This window comes from Anoplophora glabripennis, unplaced genomic scaffold (assembly GCF_000390285.2).
Source record: "Anoplophora glabripennis isolate ALB-LARVAE unplaced genomic scaffold, Agla_2.0 scaffold338, whole genome shotgun sequence".
NCBI classification, from domain to species: domain Eukaryota; kingdom Metazoa; phylum Arthropoda; class Insecta; order Coleoptera; family Cerambycidae; genus Anoplophora; species Anoplophora glabripennis.
Window position 1 is genome coordinate 392,370 of NW_019416449.1, and position 20,079 is coordinate 412,448.

At 33.2% G+C, this 20,079-nt stretch overlaps 1 protein-coding gene across 1 annotated transcript in view; it reads left to right on the forward strand.

The window, feature by feature from the left end:
* Nucleotides 1–20,079, forward strand: part of LOC108910935 (whirlin) — a gene marked incomplete at its 3' end in the record, with an annotated part of 217,167 nt that overhangs the window by 68,869 nt on the left and 128,219 nt on the right. The window contains exons 5-7 of the mRNA XM_018715708.1: nt 11,789–11,914; nt 13,732–13,898; nt 18,071–18,260. Of these exons, the coding sequence (XP_018571224.1) occupies nt 11,789–11,914; nt 13,732–13,898; nt 18,071–18,260 (483 nt within the window). The remainder of the gene's footprint in view (nt 1–11,788; nt 11,915–13,731; nt 13,899–18,070; nt 18,261–20,079) is intronic.

The window sequence follows — 20,079 nt, forward strand, 5'->3', positions numbered from 1 at the left end:
GACCGAAAACAGGCGTGATAAAACTGACAACAGACAAGAAAATCTGAAGGACTCTCCTAAATTGGGTCCTGTATTTTTATGTAAAAATATTCATTTTCGGTACGCTTTTCTTATCAAACGTCAAATAGCAAATTGATGCGATTAATTTCCTAAAAATAAAAGAGCATAAATTTACCACAAGGCGTTCAAATAGTCTTTAGTCTGAAATTACTTGTCAAGTTTTGTTTTAGAAAAATATGTTTTGTTCAATACTAATAGTCCTTCAATGACCTCATTTGAAAAGAAAATAATTTAAATAAAGGAATAAAATAAACTCACACTATATTTTTTCGTGCTATTTATACTTAAAATTTTTTACGTTTCAGTTTTCAAAAAGCATGTCAGAAACCGCAAAAACTGCTGTGACTCAGAAGCAAAGTAAGACCGGATTCACTTTCGTACAATCTGTAGTTTAATGAAAAATTTTTCCTGGATAGCACGTATTTTTTAATAACACCTGAATTTCGCCTGATGGTAGAAAGATAATTACTTGTTCTGTTGGATGAAACATTATTTACCTCGCTCCAAGAAGCTATATTGTTTCACGCCTTGGTTAACTATTCATAGCTATTCATTTTTCACTTTTGTAAAAGTATTCGGTTGGATAGGCAATATATTGCAAGGACTGGCTGCAGGTAACATGTTTGATAATTGAACATCAAAGTTACTTACACTATTCGCATCGTTGGTCAAACGGACGTATGCTACATAAATATTAAATCCTTTTAACAAAGACCTCGTACCGTAATAAAAATTGTATAATGAAACAAGCAAAAAATTAATTTAACTTCAGAAGACGTTATTTGTATTTAAATTTGAGAATTCCGTTTCAGAGAAGGTTAATAAATTTCATTCATTCGTCAATTTGATTTCAGAAAGCATCAAATAAATATGTTCCAGTTATCAACTGTACTGTAGTAGTGAGATAAAAATCTACAGAGTGTGTTTATTTTCAATGCTATTCGATATCTACCGGCACAAAACTTTACTTTGTACCTTCTAAGCAAGCAACCTACTAATCTATTTAAACTTAGTCGTTTATGATATACTAGGGGTGTAATTTAATGCTGAATAGGGCTGTAGTCTGCAAGATCAGTTAAAATTGTACTCAATATAATGACAGTACCGTTTTAATTTAACTTTTTTTCCACCTCATTCTATCCTTAGCCTTTTTTCGCCAGTTAGCCACATTTTTGTCTTTCAGGTCCTGCATAACCGCTTCCATCTATTTTCTTCTTGACCTTCCTCTTCTTTTCATACTTTATGGCACCTTGTTAGCAATGTTTTACCTGTTCTCTCATTTCCCATGCTTTCCATGTGCTCCATCCACTGCAGCCTACGTGTCCGAACTATTTCACAAATAGTTGTTTCATTAAAGAGTTCGTATACTTCACAGTTTGTTCTCCTTTCCCATCCCTCTTCCACTTTCACTCCAAAAATTCTGCGTAATATTCTTCTTTCTCACCTTTTAAATTGATTCTGGGTTCTCTGCTTTCGGGTTCCTGATACGGATTTTTTTCTCGGAGGTTTTCATGCAGATATTTGCCAAGGTTAGGGATAAGGTGAAACGTAGTTGTTCCTTCAGTTTGTTCATAAAACTGATCTCTAAAAGAAGAGTCGATATGGTGCATATTTTTTTTAAATCCACCAAATTGCCATCATTCTCTTCTGGGACGCTTCAATATAGTTCTTATATGCACTTTTGAAAATAATTATGTCGTTGTAAAACTCGTTTTTATTTACCAAAGTGCTAATTAATGTGGAATTGACAAAAGTGTACCATAAACTTGTGATAATTTCAACCAGGACTAGGACTAGGGCATGTAGAATTAAAAAAAAACTTATCCGTAAGCGACTTCAAACCATGCGCAACAAATATAAATACAGCTCAGATGATTTAATCTCAAGTTTCACAGGGCAATGGCTCTCGAAACCTTGAGAAGTTTAAACTGATAATGTGGCAACCAGCTTGGAAATTTGGTGCATTTTTAAATTTTTTAGTAGGTAGTTACAACCTCTCAAATCCCTCCTAATATACTATTTATTTAACGACCACATTACGTTCAATTAAAAGTACATTTGAAGTCTCCGACATATTAATGGTTTGTGTTCGACCAGTTAAAACTACTGTAAAAGCATTTGTCCGATAGAAGGCTTTTACACAACTTATGGAATTAATTAAAACTTAAGCTAGTAACATTTGCATTTTTAAAACATTTGTCGAAATGATTGTATAACTTAACATCTAACTTACTAATTTTTGTTGTGCCTATCCTAGAGAACGGTTCAATCAAAGTATCGGCATATCTGGTGTTATAGAAATGTATGTCAGAATGTTTTTGAATTTTGTCCAACCCACAATGTATGTGCAATAATGACTGGAATATATAAATACATGGTAGTGGCATAATTCGAAATTTTTTAAATAGTGGTAAGCAATGTGAACCAAAAGGGGCACCCTCAGTAACGCGAAAAGCAGCCTTTTGCAAAACAAATAACTTATGCGCCACATTTGAATTACCCCATAGTGTCACACCATGGGATAAATGGCTATGTATAATTGCAAAATACACCGTGCGTAATACATTAGAAGGAAGCGACCACCTCCATTGTCTCATACAAAATATTTGCGACGACATCTTAGAAGCAATATGATCTATCTGAGACGACCATTCGAATCTGGAGTCAAGAACCAACCCAAGAACTTTAATCTCTGATTTTGTAACCGTCTTGTCGGCACTAAATAAGATATTTTGGGTTTTGGATTCATTGAGTTTTAATTTATTCGAAGAAAACCAATTTTTAGAAAGCCGTAGACTACTTAAACTGAAATCGTCGTCCCTTGTAATTAATGTAGTGTCATCCGCAAACATAATACAAAAGGCATCACCTACGGAGTAAGGTAAGTCATTAATATATAAGAGAAACAGAATGGGTCCCACGACAGAACCCTGGGGAACTCCGTTCTCAACTAGCAGTTTCCTATTAGATAGGTACGAAGTAAACAAATTAAGCACATTTTCCCTGATTCCATAGTACTCTAATTTATATAATAAAATTTTTGTGTTGACACAATCAAATGCTTTTGTGAGATCGCACATTATAACATTTGAATTGATACCGACATCAAATCCCTCTACAATAGCTTCAATCATTGAAAATAATGCTCTGAGTGTAGATCTTTTCTTCCTGAAACCAAACTGGGAATCAGAGAAAATATGCTTGCTCTCACAGTAACTGGTTAATCTCCTTATGATTATTTCAAAAAGTTTGCTGATTATAAGGACAGTTGCAATCGGTCTACAATTATCCGGACAGTTTGAATCACCCTTTTTATGTAGGGGAAGAATTTTAGCGATTTTAATTGAGTCTGGCCATACTCCGTCGACACATTTGTTAAATAGTACACTAAGAAGTTCAATTAACTACTCCAGAGAAACATTGATCATAAAACTGTTTAAGCAATAATAGTCCAGGCCGGAAGAGTCTTTTAAACTAAGAATTGCTTGCTTTACTTCCTGCTCAGTAATTGGGAGCATAAAAAAAGATAAAGTTAAAACATCTCTCGGATTAATGAATCTATCATCAATTGATTGAATAACTGTGTCACAAATATTAGAAAAATGCAAATTAAAATCATCGGATGAGATCAAATTAGATTTAAGCACTGACTTTTTAGTTTTCCTTTCATTATTTACTATGTTCCATATTGTTTTTGTTTTATTAGTAAAATTGGAGATTTCATTTATGTAAGAATTTCGTATTTTAGTTTTTATGGCTTTTCTATAATATAGATCAATTATTATTATTAGAATTTCTTCAGAATTGAAGTTTATATCTTCAGCTATCCTCGAATACTCCTAATTTATTAAAAACTGTTCTTACATCCTACTTTTACAGAAGGAGCTGTATTAAGAAAAAATATTACGTACGCTTATTTTTTTTTTTTCTATATTTTGACTAGAGAAAATGACTTTTAAAATTTTAAAAGTTTAAACATAATAATGTTACGGTAATTACTGTAACATTATTATGTTGGTTCAGATACGTATTTTGCTATAAATAATACTCCATTTTCTAATTTTCATTTTCTGCATCTTTTATTATACAGGGTAGCCCATCGAAAACGTACCGCAAGGCATTACAGGGTAGTAATGAACTTTTCGGCAAAATCCAAAAACAGGTAAAGTTAGCTTCTGAGGGGGACAACTTTTGGCGCAAAAAGCATAGCAAAATCTTCAACCCCCTAAGTGGGGGTGCCATCCCCCAAATTTTTTTAAATGGGAATGGGGGTCAAGTGGGGGGTCATTAGAAAGGGCTTTTAATTCTCTATACATCGATTCTTACTTTTTGAAAATCGATCCATTATTTTAGAAAATATGCAGCTTTGAAAATACGAACAATATTTTTGACGAGAAATGCGAAAATCGATTTAATTTTACTTCAAAACTTACGGTATTAGCTTGGTAAATTCCTTCAAAAGAATTCGCTGTTTTTTTTTCTGATTTGCGAATTCTTTAGCCTGATTTTGGTGAGCAAAAAATTGTCCGCTTTTTGTTTCGTATTTAGATAGGCCACAAGAAGTTGCTAGATAACTGTCTTGTGACTTGTAGTTGAAGAGTACCAATACTGCCGAGTCTTTTAAATTGATTAATTATGGTGTACTCAATTCCAGAAAGAGTAGAAATTATTGAGCTTTTTTTCAAAAACAATGAATGCGGAAATCGGGTCGCCGAACTGTTCAACCAACGGCATCCTGAGAAACATGCGTCTGGAAAAATTGTTCGCGAATTGGTGGCCAAATTTCGCGAAACTGGCTCCGTTCATAACAAAAAGAGGCAGGTTGAAAATCCGGTACTAAATGAACCTACGGAAATAGCGGTATTGGGGCAAGTGGCAATGGATAGTACGCTGAGTACAATGCAATTGGCTACTGCGACAGGAGTGAGTCGTACAAGTGTCCAACGAATATTAAAAAAATACAAATTCCATCCTTATAAGATTCGGCTAGTGCAAGAGCTAAATGAAGACGATTTTGATCGTCGTTTGCAATTTTGCGAAATAATGACTGAACGAGCGATAAACGATAATTTCCTCTTTAATGTGTGTTTTTCGGACGAGTGTACGTTCTTCTTGAATGGTTTAGTGAATCGCCATAATTGTCGTTACTGGGCTGATACCAATCCAAGGATTTTCCATGAGACACACTCCCAACACCCCCAGAAGTTGAATGTATGGGCAGGTATTTTTGGAAATTCCATTGTAGGTCCTTTTTTCCTTCCTGGAAATTTGACAGGCGATATGTACTTGGATTTACTACAAAATGTCATCGACCCAGCTCTAACAAATATCATAGAGGACGACCCTGCTTACAATGAACACGAACTGATTTTCCAGCAAGACGGAGCTCCTCCACATTACTCGCTCAATGTGCGCAATTACCTAAATGAGACGTTTCCAGGACGCTGGATAGGACGAAGAGGTGCAATTGAGTGGCCCCCTCGGTCACCCGACTTAAATCCTTTAGATTTCTTTCTCTGGGGGCACATTAAAAGCAAAGTTTACAGCACTCCACCTGATACCTTGGAAGATCTGCGAGGACGAATCATTAATGTATGTCGCGAAGTAACACCGCAAGTGCTCCAGAATGTTCGACAACGGTTTGAAGACAACCTGTATCATTGTATGCAAGTTGGCGGACAACATTTTCAGCATTTACTTGACTAATACCGTAAGTTTTGAAGTAAAATTAAATCGATTTTCGCATTTCTCGTCAAAAATATTGTTCGTATTTTCAAAGCTGCATATTTTCTAAAATAATGAATCGATTTTCAAAAAGTAAGAATCGATGTATAGAGAATTAAAAGCCCTTTCTAATGACCCCCCACTTGACCCCCATTCCCATTTGAAAAAATTTAGGGGATAGCACCCCCACTTAGGGGGTTGAAGATTTTGGTATGCTTTTTGAGCCAAAAGTTGTCCCCCTCAGAAACAAATTTGACCTGTTTTTGGATTTTGCCGAAAAGTTCTTTACTACCCTGTAATACCTTGCGGTACGTTTTTGATGGGCTACCCTGTATGTATAATCACGTAGAATTAAATCCCCTTTATCTTTCAAAAAAGTTTTAGTAAATTTCTCATTTTACAGAAATACAGGAAACACAATTGAATGATGCGTTCTGGAGACATAAACGAATTAGAACACAAATCTATTATTTTCAGAAACACAGATAGATCTCTCTTATAATTGCTTGATAGATTTGATAGGTCTAATAATAGGTGAGACATGAGGAATTTTAAGGAATGATTCTACCAAAATATGTAGAAATTGTATAAAGCATTCTATGAAAAATAAATGCAATATTCTGCATCTTCAAATTGCAACATCAAATTGTTTTCTAGCTGAAATCATAGGAAAATTTACTGAAATTTACAATATAAAGAGAGTGGAACATTAGGTATATAAGTATTTGAATTTTTGAAAAATTTATACATGTGAAGGAACAAAAGAAGCATATTGAATTGAACGAATGGACGTTCCATTCGATTCCTTCGAAATGGTCTTCAGTATAAGTCAAGGGATAACAACAAAAACATTTCCAATACTTTTAAAATAATAATCCTCCTACAGCTTTCGGACCGAATTGCGGGGCTGGGAGCCGAGACGGAACCTGTAAAAAATCGGGCCTAAAAACCCCCGAGCTCAGCAATTTATTATGATGAGTTTGTTGTTGTTATCTCTCCTGGAACCAACACTGCCGGGGCCATTAACGGAATAGGAGTGTATATGTACCGCACACACAGAGGCTATAAATATAAATTTGACAAATAACTTGATGAAGCACGAGGCGGCGGCCCGAGGCAGCTTGCACAATACGAAGGAAATCTCGTTACACATAAATACCGCCATTTTACTGCGAGAACGCGGCGCGGAAGATTTATGATCATTTGGCGAATATACACGTGTTAGATTGTGACGGAAGACCATTGTAACTGACGTGGATACTCCATTAAGATCGCCAATGAGTATGATGTAAAAGTCGATACAGTTTCCGTGCAGATTTCCTTTAAGTGTGTCTTTGATGGTTCAATTAAAGTACTTTCAGAGATTTAAAAGAACGACTACCTGGTTGCCTTCAGGTCATAAAACAAGATGGGGGTTTAAACAGGATCGTACTAAATTGTATTTTAAGAATTTATTTCTGTTTAGCTAGGTATTGAAACAATGTTTCAAATTATCACAGGAAACTATATTAGATATATCCTGTCTATCGTTAAAACACTAAGTTTATTTTAAAGACATCGTATCCTGTCCTGTCTATTGGTCTTTCTCTCAGTAGTAGTTGCTAACAGGAGGTCGACCCATTTTATTTAAAGCTTGGAACCTGATTTTTAGTTTAGTTACTCTGTCTCGGTATGCAATTCAAAAGATCAGTGAAAATCTTGTTTTTCGACCGGCGCTGACTGGTTGGATTGGGTGACAGGCTCGATGGCCTGAAAGATGTAATTCTCTGTGCTCTTGAAGCCTTTTTGGGCTTTAGGGATGTGGATTAAAAACTCAGGTGAAATTTTAAATTTTTACAACAATACAATCAAGACACAATACGCAATTAATAAGGTAAAAATACATAAGAATATTTCTTATACATTACAATATATTTTTTAATAATATAATCAATCAGCTGCTCTCCTTCCTTTCATTTGACTAAGAATAAGTTTCAGTATATTAGTGTTTAGACAGAGTGATATAATATCGTTATGTCCAATGTTAATCTTGAACTATTTCTTTATATTTAGCCAAACTGTCGTTTTCAAGTAACTCTCTTTTGATGTAATTCTTACGAATATATAAATAATTTTTATATACATTCCAGGTGAAACAAGAAAATAGGTTATCCCACTAACTGAGGAGCGCCATTCTACAACGTGCAAATCCCGGACACTTGCCCAGGATATGCAGAGAAGTTTCATCCGAAGTTTTTTTCGTTGAACTCGTTCATTTTCGAGATACATTCGATTTTTGTTAGTAACATTTTTAAATTACAAATTACCCACAGAAAAACGCCCAAGGAACAATTTGTATATAGTTTGCTGAAGTTTTAAATGACCTGACTGATTTTATACAGAGTGTCTCTGAACATAGTACCAGATTTACCATCACGACGCTAGCAATTTTTTTAACTATATAATTTCATTTATTAAGAAAAATGAAAACAGGTATTTAAGAAACAGATTCATTAAACTAACTAATTCAACAATTTAATTTACGAATTGCTCCACAAGTCCACCTGTCCCAGAAATGCATACATGGGCTATTAATCTTTTGAAAAACTTGTGGTTTTTGCCTAAATTTTTCAGCCACATTTTTTATAATGCGACTTATCGGTTGAATTTTCATACTAGACATCTTCTTTCATATACCCCTAAACACTGAATCCTAATGGAATAAAATCGTGGTGATCACTGAATTGCTGCGCCTCTTCCAACTGAGAAACAAATTAATACTATTTTTCTACTATTCGGTACTAAAATCCTCTTAAAAAAAATATGTCCCTGTATTACCAACAACTGAATTTAACTAAAAAATGTTCTGGAGACAAATATGTCCTTGAAGCAGTATGAATGTCGATGAAGTTTTCTTTGTTCATTCAAATAAGAGGCTTTAATTAAATATGGACGCCTCCGCACCAGTAGCGAGGCAAATTTTATTTACTTTGGTATTATTTCAAAACGGGCGCTATTATATAAAATATTTACTTAGCAACTTTCTCTGGAATATGAACCTTATTTTAGCATTTGTAAATGGGGATCTGGACGTCAGAGTGTACGTAGTTGTTTGTTCAACGTTACAAACTTTACAGAAATTTTTAGTCTATCAGTGGCAGTCGTGTACTTTTTACAAGTACCTCCTCGAGAAAGTTAAATTAAATTGTCTGTCACAGAGGACGGGTATGGTAAATGACACTTTTAAATATGCAATTGCAAAAAAAAATAGATTTGGATATTTCCATAAATTAAAGTTATTTAAGAGAGTGTGATAAAGAATGTGTGAGCTAAGTTTTATTATCATTACTACGATTGAAAATTAATTAATAAATCTTCTACAGCGCAAGTGAGTACGACGAGGATTTTAATTGAATAACAGTGGAGAGATGGGACAATATGAATTGAGGCCAGATAATCCCTCACATCAGTTATCCTACACTTCCATCTTCTCGCCTGTCGGGAAAATAACACCTCTAAATACCTGTTCCCTTTGACTTACCCCTCTCCGTGTCTCGCATTGTTTTAACTAATGATGTTAATTAAATTAAGACAATATTTAGTTCGGAATTCTCATCTCTCTAGTTACAAATTAATGACGAAAACGGAAGATAAGGGAATAGCTAAGAACTTTTGTTCCCTAATTATATACAGATTGTGAGTTTGTAAATTTGCTGCTTCTCATTCTACTGGAATTATACCTTGTCGTACACGGTTAGAAATATTTGATGGGAGACTGCAAGGATGATATTACAAAAACGTTGTGCAGTATTTTGCTGAAACCTTTTCTGAAATCAATTCTGACATTTTTCAGATAGTAGCTTTTGAAATTTATATTATACAGGGTGTTTCAGAAAGACCTCTCGTAAATACAGAGGGTGATAGTACGACAAAAAATAATAATTGTTTGTCTTATGAACTATATGTCTATCTCCTCTTGTTTTCGAGATACAGAGCGACAAAATAAAATTTTTTAAATAGAATTTTTACGAAAATTTCCAATCGGTGGGAAATATTTTTATGAAATTTGGTAATCCAGGGTTTTTAAGGATGCCAAATACGCTGGTCTAATTATTTTTTGGATTTTACATAGAGGGCGCTAGTTATGCTACATTCCTATTACATTTTAATTTATCATTTTTTTAAGGTTAGGTTTTTTACCATTCGGACTCTTATCTGAAAACTTTTCAGCAAAATATTTCATAATCTGTATAACTTAGGTAAGTAACCCTCCTTCTCTAATAGCTTAGGATATTTCAGTCTCACGTTAAATAAAGTCAACTAGTATAACAGTGAAATGAGTACAAGTATGATTAATTGGTTTAATTTATTTTCGATCACATTTTCGTTTATGAGTCAAAGTAACCCCACTCTCTCAGTTTTAAGCAACAAAATAAACTGAACAAGATAACGGAATATTGAAATTTGAAGTAAAATTAAACAATTGATGGTACAGAGTAGTACAGACGGTATTTCTGTATAATGGCGAATGCGCTAGGAAGAGTGTATTATAGACGAACTAAAATATATTTTATAATTTAAACAATATCCGTCATATAAAACTTCCCAGGTTTTTACTACATACAAATCTAAAAACCTTCTCCGACATATTATTATAACGTCAGATAATATATGCTAATTTATAGTACCTAATGTTCTTGGTATATCTTGGAAAATTAATAGCTATTTTCTAAGTAGTTTTTATTTTTTTAATAGTAAATTATAGCATGCCTCCTCTCCTCTTGTATTAGGTGGCGAGATTTTTTTTCAGATAATAGGTTTTAGTAAATTAAAGGAGAAATAACTGTTCACCAATTAGTATTATGCTTTTAAATTAATTTAGGTTACATACATGTTTACCTTTTTTTTCCAAATGGTAAATTATATTTAATATTTTGCTATTTATTAATAATATTATATTTAATCGAAATAATGAATAAGAAATCACGTCGAGTATCATGTAAATTGAATACGAGTAGTGCCAATATTAAGACTGTACTTTTTGTATCTAGGTACTTTTTATAATTATAACTAAAGCAAGATCTTTATATCATAGTATTGCCAGGCAGCGTTGATACTTCTGGAAATTAAAGTGACACTTAAAATTTCATTTTAGCTGCACAAGAGATGCAAATGCTACGATAAAATTTCCAAGTAGGTACGAGTTTAGTTAAGGATAACGTTTGTCGTGTAATTAAATTTAAAACCTGCGACAAACAATATCAAATATTTGCATTTAAAATTATAAAATGTCGCAAAAGTATTCTCTAAAAAAATCTATCAACAGGAATAGGTTAATAATATAATATTGACTTAACCGACTGTGTCTAACGCTTGATCTTCCACAGCTGTGGGAGTTTTACTTCTTCAAATTCGATTTTACATGAATGCATCCAATTTAAGCAAAAATTAGGATATAAAGGAAATTTGTAGACAAACTCCATAACAGGCCATACAACTGAAACGACTGAGTTAGATAAAGTGTGTACTAATAATAATTTAATTTGTAACCGTTTTTCTTAATTTTTTTTCAGATGCTGCTATAGCAAAAAAATTATATAAGACGATAAAATTTAATTATAGATTCATGAAAAATAAATAATACTGTCCGCTCCATAAAAGAGTATTTTTTTAATGGGGATTCTTTTCAATTTTTTTTGTAAATATTTGTAAGAGTTTATGTATTATAACGATTTTTCTAGCAACTGCACCTAACGTGAAATACAAAATTGATTGCTTTACTTTAAAGAATCAAGATATTGTAGCAAACAACTACTCTACAGTAAAAAAAGATATATTTTTTAAATTATTTTAAATTTAATAAATAGAAATATTTGTGTATAATTTGAATTACCTACCTAATTTTTTATGCAAACGTTAACACCAAAACAGTACTTTCTGCTTGTGAAACCTCATTATATCGCAGCATATATCCTTTTTAATCTTTTAAAATAGCATCGAGAATTAATTATTAATTTTGTTCCAGGTCGACCTCTGCATAGAACCGGGTCAGAGTCTAGGACTAATGATCCGGGGCGGCGTGGAATACAACCTGGGTATTTTCATCACAGGAGTAGATAAAGATTCTGTGGCGGACAGAGCCGGCCTGATGGTAAGATGTGGTCTATGTATTAATTCTTTCTATTACTTTAAACCTGATGTGGTAAAGGCTATTGGAAAAGTCTATTTTCGCTAGATTAATAGATATAGCTTAGAAATGATTTATTTCGGATAAGACGCATGAGATTAGAGTGAGATATAAATATTTCCTCCTGTTGTCAGGAGACGTTACAATATTTGCTTTATTTGTGACTAAATCAAACAAGGATATTCAGTACCTATACAGGGTGTCCACTTTCTATCCGCTTAGAGATACATAACACCCAGCACCACTATTAATTTATTTTACTAGTTTAGATATTTAATTCGCTATAAGGCAGTTGTAATCAACATTTCCAACTCTTAACATAAATAATTTATTGAGAAATAATTAAATAATATTTTCTAATAAAATAAGGGAGGGTTGGGTTAGCTCTTAGGAGTGGGTTAAGGTGGTCTTACACGTCTATACATCTTAAACTGAATTGAGGTGTAGTTTTACTAAATCAATGTGTTTCTCCTGCGGTACTGGGTGATTAGACACCTGCTCGCAGACAAAGAGGCGAACGAGATGATCGGACGTCTACTTCATCACGCCAGCCCCAACAGACGCTTCAGTAAGACTACGCCGCGCTTTTCACTATTCCTCTGTTGATCACGAGAGGCTTAACCTAAGGATAATAGCCTCCAAGACGGTAAAAAAAACGGCAAAACTGTAGTCTAATGAGTGTAGGGCTCGTAAATATTTTTGTGAAAATTTTTAACACTGTTTAATATATCAAATTAACAAACCTTAAAGTTTTTTTTTTTGTCTTATGTTAAAGAGATAAATTTTACTAAACCTTGACGTAAATAAAACCTGAATTGTGTTTTATCCTTTTATTTAGTTCCAATTGTAACCAAATGATTAGAACTAAGTTAATTTTTTATAACTAGATAATTGAAAAAATATATTACTATAACGTACTTTGGTAACTTTGTTGAAGAATTTTTAAGACTACTGAAAGTAAAATAATATAAGACAACAAAGGCAAATAAAATAATAAAAATTCTATATGTTTCTGTACTGTCGGAAAAATTAAAGATAACTAATATTTTATAGACTTTTTTGTCAATAACACGCCCAAATAATGATGATCAAAAAAATGTATTTATAGCTTATTTTGTTAATATAATAAACAGTATATGAAAGAAATATCTCGATCTGTAAATCTTAGAATAGATGAACACAAGGAATTTTTAAAAACCAGGAATTTGAAAAATAACAAAAATATGATCATGCTAGGAAAAACAGATACATAATTATGTCATTGGGTTTGTCCAAAATTTTGGGCAACGAATACCCTTAAAAGAAAATTAAAAGGACTGCGATTATTTTAAAATTTTTGGTTATTTCATAGACAATACAATTTTTGTTATTGCACCGATTGTAAATTATTAATTCATTATCATTATGAAAACGCCTTTATTAACTTATATGGTATATTTATAGAAAACCTTAACAAAAACACACGGTGACAAAATGCTTCCGTTAACGTGACTCTTGAGTTCAGTGCGTGCTTAATTGTAGCGACGAAAACAGAACCTTTCATGACGACAAGTATTTATTAAATACAGCTTGACCGCTATCTCTATCCATAAGAGCTTAGAAGCGTGAACCTTTAAATATACTTTACTACTCTTCTGCCAGTTCCTTAACTCGGAGAATTAAATGAACTACGCGATGAATCGAGTAAATGATGATAATACTTGATGTGGACTTTTTTTTATTTGTTTTAACGGACATTGGATTTACTGAACGTTATTCTAATAACTATCTGTTTGTTTCAGGTTGGTGATCAAATTCTGGAAGTAAACGGACAGTCTTTCATGGATGTAACCCACGACGAAGCCGTTGCGCAGCTGAAGTACCACAAGAGGATGTCGCTGATGGTGAGAGATGTAGGGAAGGTGCCACACTCGTGCACTGCCTACGGCTGGGACCTCTGCAGTCCTGGGTAAATGCTGTTCTCATTAAACTCATTAAGCATGATGATGAATATAAAAATATATACCTATATATACCTATACTTTGTGTGTCAAAAGAAAAAAAAAGTTCTTATGGACATAGTCATGATAAAATTTGATTATTCTATATATTGTTAGAATAAAATTGACGCTTTAAGAGCCTCAAAATCTTTATCGCAGTCTCAGAAACTCTTGGATGATACGGGTTAGTAAAACTATGGTCTAGGCCGTGCTCATAAACATTTTTATGGACATTTTTAACACAGTTTTCAATTTTATAAAAATGTGTTATTTATTGAAACGTTCTTGTCAATTTACAATAAATCAAAGTAATAGCGATAGCTGTTTAAAATGATAATGCAAAAATTTGGAGCATAGATACTATTGTCCTGGCCAGGTATCTGTTCCTGGTTATTAATCTGCAGGGTACTCGGGTTGACGTTTGAGCACTCTGTAGGCTGGGTCCGCAGGGGACACAAAGTGGGCTTCGCGTTAGAGTCTAAAATTTTGTTCCCTCGATCGTCTCAGAAAGGTTATTGACCTGTAAGTAATTTTAGTAATTTATGATACGATGGTGCATCATATATGCTCAGTCCGAATTTCGTAGTATTTGGAAATTTAATTTCCAAAAATTCGTAACTGATTTGAGAATTTTCGCACACTTAAGCATCGTCAGCAACGTGCTTCGTTAGCATCGTCCTCAACGTGTTTTGATAGCATCGTCCGCATCGGCTAATGGCGCTTGGCGGCAATCGGAGCTTCATAACTTTAGCGGCATTTCACCCCCGTGAAGGCTTTTGGAAGGAAACTGAAGTGAATTTCCGAAATCCTTCGGGACTCATACGACCACAATAGATTAAATTTATTTTCGTACAGTTTTTAAGAAATATTGATCCCACTAGAACCACCACTAACCCACTAAAATTTAACCATAAAGTTAAATTATACACATATTGAGATAGGATAATTTAGTTTTAATATAAACGTCGTAAATTTCATCAAAGTTACGTTTTGGTAATATCTGTACCTAATGGAAAAAGATAAATGACGCAGTTTCAAACATATTCTGTGACGTGTCATCAAAATTACTACATCAAATTTCAGTCAACTTATTTATAACTGATATTCATAATGAAATGAAGGATGGTCCACTGTTAAAAATGGAATTGAAAGTTCGAATATGGCCGCACATGTTAAAAATGCATCTCGTGGAGAGCGCCCAAAATCTACCACTAAGCCAAAAATTGTTGGAAATATGCGTGCTATAGTAAAAGATCGCCAGTTGAAGACATCTGTCATAACAGAGTTTGCAAACATCTCCAAATAACGTGCAAAATATATTATTTGGAATCAGAAAAGCTGACCGCTGGACGGTGCCGGGACTGCTCACTGTGTATCAAAAATTGATATGGATGCAAATTTCTCCTGAATCGTTTGCAAAATAATAACGTGGATTTACTTTTTTAAATGCAAAAAAGTATTCCCTATATAGGTACAAGTCTTTTGTGCAAATCGAAGCAAACAGGCACTACAAAATGTCCTGGTTTAGCTAATCAGAAAATCATTTTCCACTACGCGTGTTGCCATGGCAAAAATAACGCTTTGATTTTCGGTCAAATCCGCCTTGCAATTAGCAGCACATATAACAGAACCTTAATCACCAGAATGAACATCGGTCTATCAACTATTTCCACGACTAACTTACCTCACTACAGAAAATTTAAGAAATAATGTCAATTTATTTAATAATTTTAACAACCGATATTTTACAATTGATACATTGTTCTGAAATATGGTTATTTCCCCCCTAAATATAAATGAGTTTTTAATAGACGACAATGTGAAAGCTATTGTGGAACAAACAAAACAAACTTACAGATCAAAGATCTAAATGTATCGAGATAACCAGGGATTGGTTATGTTGAAATGCATTTGAAGTATGATGATAACTTAAATAGGTCCATTGAAAAATTCTTTCTTTATCTTGACTAGAACTCTGAACCACCGGATATGTTATATATTTCATTCTATATCTACTGCACCATGGGGATCTCAGTTATCAAAGATACAAATTGCGGAATGACGAATAAAAATAATAGTTGACCTCTCTGTCTTTGTTTTGAAATTATCTACAAAAACTAAAAACTTTCAATGATCCAAAAACTATATGCATAAAAACTCAAATATAATTAAAACATTTTTTATGGAAACATCAAATATGACAAAATTAAAAATTCAAACTTATTGCTTAATTAGTTTAAAGATCTTTGGCTTCGCTTCATGTGAAAATAGCATGTTTGTGTTTATAACTTTGATGTCAATAAAAATTTAACTATTACAATTTTATTTATATTAGTATTTGAACGTTTCTGTATTTCTTAAGATATCTGATGTAAATGATTAAAAACACAGTTTCCCTACACTGTGGTCTTAGTTCGGTTCGTTTGATCTTAGTTTTTTTCTTAGTAGCTAGAATTTGGTTCAGTTCAAGAAATATTCAACAAAAGAGCAAAGGTTTGCTGATAATCTCTACCTACACTCTTATGGCTGCCACCAGTGATGCCAAATGGTTAGCCTGGCAAATGCCTACATGTTAAGAAGAAATTCCTTACTACGTCAATTCATACTGAGAGAGGAGAAATTGCGAAATTTAGAGAAAACAAATAAAATAAAATGAAAACAAATTTAAAAACTACTATATTTTTAAAACAAAAAAAAAGCGTAGCCTAAAAATCAAAAATGCATGCAATACGAGCGCATGTGCTTAAAGCCCAGTCACCAGATAAACAGATGTGCAATAACATCTTATATCGTTCATTTGTATGCTCGTCAACAAACTCTATCATTTTCCTCGCGATTTTATCGTCATCTAGTTGTTTCTGGCTTAAAGTTCGGCAAGTCGCAGCAGCATGCATAAAATATTATGTTGCTTTTAGTGGCTCGAAGTGAATGCTGCGTTTTCGAAATAAAATGTTACTTTATGCATAAAACCAATATGTAATCTTGAAATAGGGTTAAGCAATTAACTAATGCTTACTTTTTTAAAAAACATTTATCCATCAATACCTTTACAAAAGTACGAGAAACTTCATTTAATACTTTTGATCAATCGATTGATTGATTCAAAAGTACGTTTTGGTGAAATAATGTAAAAAAATTTTGATCTTTTCAAATATATTTTATGCAAAAAGTAGGTAACATTTTATTTCAAAAACGCAGTATTCGTTTCAAGCCACTAAAAGCAACATAATATTTTATGCATGTAGTTGCGACTTGCCGAACTTTAAGCCAGAAACAACTAGATGACGATAAAATCGCGAGAAAAAATGATAAAGAGTTTGTTGACGAACATACAAATGAACGGAATAAGATGTTATTGCACATGTTTATCTGGTGACTGGACTTTAGGCATATGCACTCGTATTGCCTGCATTTAGTTTTTAGGCTCCCAGCGGCTTCGAAATAATATCAAGTACACCGATGAATGAATCCCATGATATGCTAAGTCCGATCTATAGCAACCTTTCCGTAGTGTACATCGGTTCACGCAAATGCAGACGCCAACCGCTATGATTTTTATTGTACGATAATGATTGTGAAAAATCAATTGTACTGAATCTGAAAGATCATCTCAATATCGTTTTTAATCCTTTCAGTCAGATATCTCGATATATCGACGATAGTTTATTGGGTATTGAGCAAAAATGTAGTATTTCTTTAACATACTATGCAAGTAGTGAAATCTAAAGCATTGTAGCTTCAGCGAGCTGCAACTTTGAATTTTTAGGGCTCGACGCCCATTGGTACTTTTAATATACCACTCAAGAGCTACAAAAACCACCTGGTTTCAAATCATTTGACCGAAAACCAATTTACACAAGGATTCCGGCAGGGTCCAAATTTATTATAGTCTGAATATTTGGAACTGACAAATTCCATAGACATCATATAAAATTCAATAATTTTGTAGTTTCGCAAATTTGGATTAGTATTCTGCAGAACTAAGGGAAAAATGATCAAATCTGGCATCAAGGGTACGTGTGGCAGGGCCTTTACAGTTCGAGTGACAGAGTAACAAGTTTATTTATTATTGTCCCATTTGCTCTGTTTTTGGTAGGCCCATTTTCTGGAGAAATACATTAATTCATGTCTGACGTTGCAGAAGCCGAGCTGCACACACCACCAGGAAGTGGGCCGCCGCCCTGCAGATGGTGGAGGAGAAAGCGAGGTGCCTGTTGAGTAGGCCGGAGTTCACCACCCTCTGCTATTACACGGATGAGTACGCGGCCAGACACATGACCATAGATGCCTTTGTACAAGTCATGACTGAACTTCTTAACACTCCAGATAAGGTAAGTTTGTGCGGAACTTCGTATGAAACAGATTAATTGACGAAAAACGTGAGACGTGTGTTTCAGTTCTAATCCGTCGAACTATAAATCCATAAATGTTTAATACAGGGTGTAACAGGTTTAAAGTGACTAAATTTAATTTGAGAGAGAGAGAGAGAGAGAACATTCGTTCAGAGACACTCAATGTTTTGTCGATTTTGACACATTGGTTAAAAAATGTACCCTACATCCTTTTTTGGAATAATCTTGTAACACGCTCCCATAATTGTTATTAAAAATCCTTACTAACTTCCAACTAGTACACCTCTCTAAATCTCAGTACATTCTATTTTACATTCAAAAATAAGAAAAAAGCATAGGTAGCAAAATCTCACAATAAGGGACCTGTTGTAGCAACCTTAAGATACATTTTTTTGAACTTTAGGATGTAGTAATGAAATGTATCAAGTAAATAAAATGATGACTTTACATGTTTATTTAAATTTTACTCGAAAAGGATACGTCCTATCGAAGTCGGAGAACTTTTTTTCTTTTTTTAAAACATAAATTTTGAAATATCTCTGAGGAATTACAGAACAATAAAAATATATTTTATGTATTTGAGTGTGGGTGAGATATAACCTATAAAATAGATGCTAGACTTTATCGTCCTACCTATGGGACGTTAATGAGAACCAAAATGTATGATGTATATGTCTAGTGATGCTGCTGCTATTAAGAATGTAATTCAATGCTGGATAGAGCGTCTAAAAAGTTAATTTTATGTGGTTGAAAAACCCTTCCATGTAAAATGTTTAGTATGTGCAGGTAATTCAATGGAGGAGTTGAGTTAAATTAAGTTGAAAATTTGCAGATTCCGAAATTAGCCTGCAATATTTTATCAGCGCATTGTACGACTAAAATAAAAGAAAAAGGTTATGTGACCTATAAGAATTGTTTCTCCATTCACTAATTAAACTATATTCAAGAACGTTGTCGGATATTTATTTGTAAGATGTCTTGTGTTGTATTAGGCAAATATTGTGCTCTAATTAGTCTTCCGTTATAATAATAACTATACAAAAAGTCTCTAATAACGTTACTATTGTTGCCCAAGTAATGAACATCACATTATATTCTTGAATAGATCCGCATTACTTCTACGGAACTTCAAGTATTTATTATTTATATAGTAAAAATTTTATAAACTGTTTATGAAGTTATTAAGCTGAGGTATACCTAAGTGGACTCTTATAATATTTTGTGACAAAATATGTATTAACGGCACAAGCGTGTATTTGTCACGAAAATTATGATCAATGCAGCAACCTAACAAATTAGAAGAGCTTAACAGTAGCTTCTAAACACTATATAGTCCTGAGTAATGACATTAGTCCCAACACTTTTTTCATAAAATTCATAATTTTATAGTATCTGCATTTTATTAAATATATCTATTTGCGTAAATATTTTCCACTAATCTCTACTGTTTATTATGTATCCAATAACTGTGTAAGTTTTTTCATACGTAAAATTTCACGTTTTATTTTAAGAAATGACATATGACAAATTACATTAGAAAATAAAATTGAAATCAAACTTATAAAAATTAAACAATCAAAGACACCAATAAATAGAAAAATGTTATATTGGAAGAAGACAAAGTGAACGAGAGCACAGATGAATTGTATCTCGAAGTAGACAAATTAAACAGTTGAGTATGAAATGAGTACTCCCAGTTATCTCTTAAAAGTACACTTTACGGAAGGTGTAAATCAGAATATAGTTGCTTTAAGTTTGCGAATAAAATATAAATATCTCGGGGGACTTTTAAGAAATC